This window comes from Tupaia chinensis, unplaced genomic scaffold (genome assembly GCF_000334495.1).
Source record: "Tupaia chinensis unplaced genomic scaffold, TupChi_1.0 Scaffold150128_1, whole genome shotgun sequence".
Lineage (NCBI taxonomy): Eukaryota > Metazoa > Chordata > Mammalia > Scandentia > Tupaiidae > Tupaia > Tupaia belangeri.
This window is the reverse complement of record NW_006209967.1, coordinates 275935-277427: the sequence shown is the minus strand read 5'-3', so window position 1 is coordinate 277427 and position 1493 is coordinate 275935. Positions and strand designations below refer to the sequence as shown.

General features: G+C 29.9%; 1 protein-coding gene and 1 long non-coding RNA gene across 2 annotated transcripts in view; one reads left to right on the top strand and one right to left on the bottom strand.

The window, feature by feature from the left end:
• The window catches only part of LOC102501164 (uncharacterized), a 153472-nt gene that overhangs the window by 20438 nt on the left and 131541 nt on the right, over window positions 1-1493 (bottom strand). The window lies entirely within an intron of this gene.
• The window catches only part of NRK (Nik related kinase), a 167848-nt gene that overhangs the window by 68640 nt on the left and 97715 nt on the right, over window positions 1-1493 (top strand). Inside the window, exon 3 of the mRNA XM_006171949.2 lies at window positions 545-601. Coding sequence (XP_006172011.1) covers window positions 545-601 — 57 coding nt within the window. The remainder of the gene's footprint in view (window positions 1-544; window positions 602-1493) is intronic.

Below are 1493 nucleotides of genomic sequence, written 5' to 3'. Positions count from 1 at the left end.
TCATAAGTAATCTAACTACTTTCAATAGCAAGTTCATCAGGTAATTTCAAGAAGAGCAGTTTTGAACTGGTAATGATATTTCCTTGAAACTTCCAGTTTTAAAGGATTTTTGTCCTGTCTTGAGCTGCCGATAGGTGCATGTACCTACTATTTGAACAGAATACTAACCTGTTTCTTGGCTTTAAGTTTCAAGTAAATTTTCACTTTTCATCTGGATTCTTTTGTGCCTGCCATACAAACTTAGATTAAAGACATTAAGTAAAGGATAAGTTTAAACGGCTACATATGTCCATTACTCAATACAAAAATAAAAGCAAACCTACTCTATAAACTTACTTGACCTTTTTTGAGAGAAAACGCTGGGGTTTCCTTAACATGTTGATCATTTCACATTTGTTTTCTATATCATTACTTAGATTCATCTGTTTATAGTATTTTATATTTCATAGTATGCCATTTAATTTTAATTATTTTTACTTTGTTTTCTCCTTGATAATTGGATTATCTATCAAGCATTTGATATTTTTAATACCCTGTGTTTCAGGGACTCCATGAAAAGACCGGTGCATTTACAGCTGTTAAAGTGATGAATGCTCGTAAGGTAATGTTATAGCTTATCTATATTCTATTCCCTTAACACGTTGTGTCCTTGGGATAAATAGCTAAGAATATATTGTACTTTTAAAAAAAACATTATTTTATATAATTATTATCATTTTAATCTGGATTTATTTGAGATTTAACGTTAAATATTTTATTTATCATTTAATGTTATTTATATCCATTATATGTTATACTTAGTAATGTATTTTATTTCCACTTGAAAATACTTTTTTTCTCAGCAAAAGTTCCATATATTTTGATATTCTATAGCAATAGGATAAATATCTATATTATTCTCTTCATCTAGTTGATTATCTGTTTCCAGGGATAGAAAAGAAGAGATTTCCTCTAATAATTGTGTTAATCCTGCTGTGTTTCATCACATTCTTTTCCCTCTTCAATGATTCAGTCTGAAAATTGAGGCCATTAGATTCTCAATGACAAGAAGAAGGAAAGAACTTGTCAGAGATGCACATTTTCATTTATTTTATGACAGATGAGGAAGAGAGACAGTTTAATTGGCAGTGTTCCTGCTAACATTCATAAAGCTGTGTCATGGTTTGTAACATATTGTCATGGAATTTGCTAAGCACTGATTTTTGGCTTCTTTCTTTAACATGAGTGCCTTACTTATTCAAGAAAATATTAGCAGGAACACACCAAAGGTCAAAAAATTTTCACTTCACTATATCCTAAAGGAAAGTTTATGTTTGAAAACCTATACAGATTCACTGAACTGCTGTCAATGCTATAAACTACTTTTCCAATTTGTGCAGGAACTAATTGCTGAAACTGTTTAAAGAATTGTGTGCCTTTTGCTTTGTCTATAAATGTCAATGCAAATCTATGTGAGTTTCAAGGAATTTTGAGGTTTTGTATATTTATTTTTC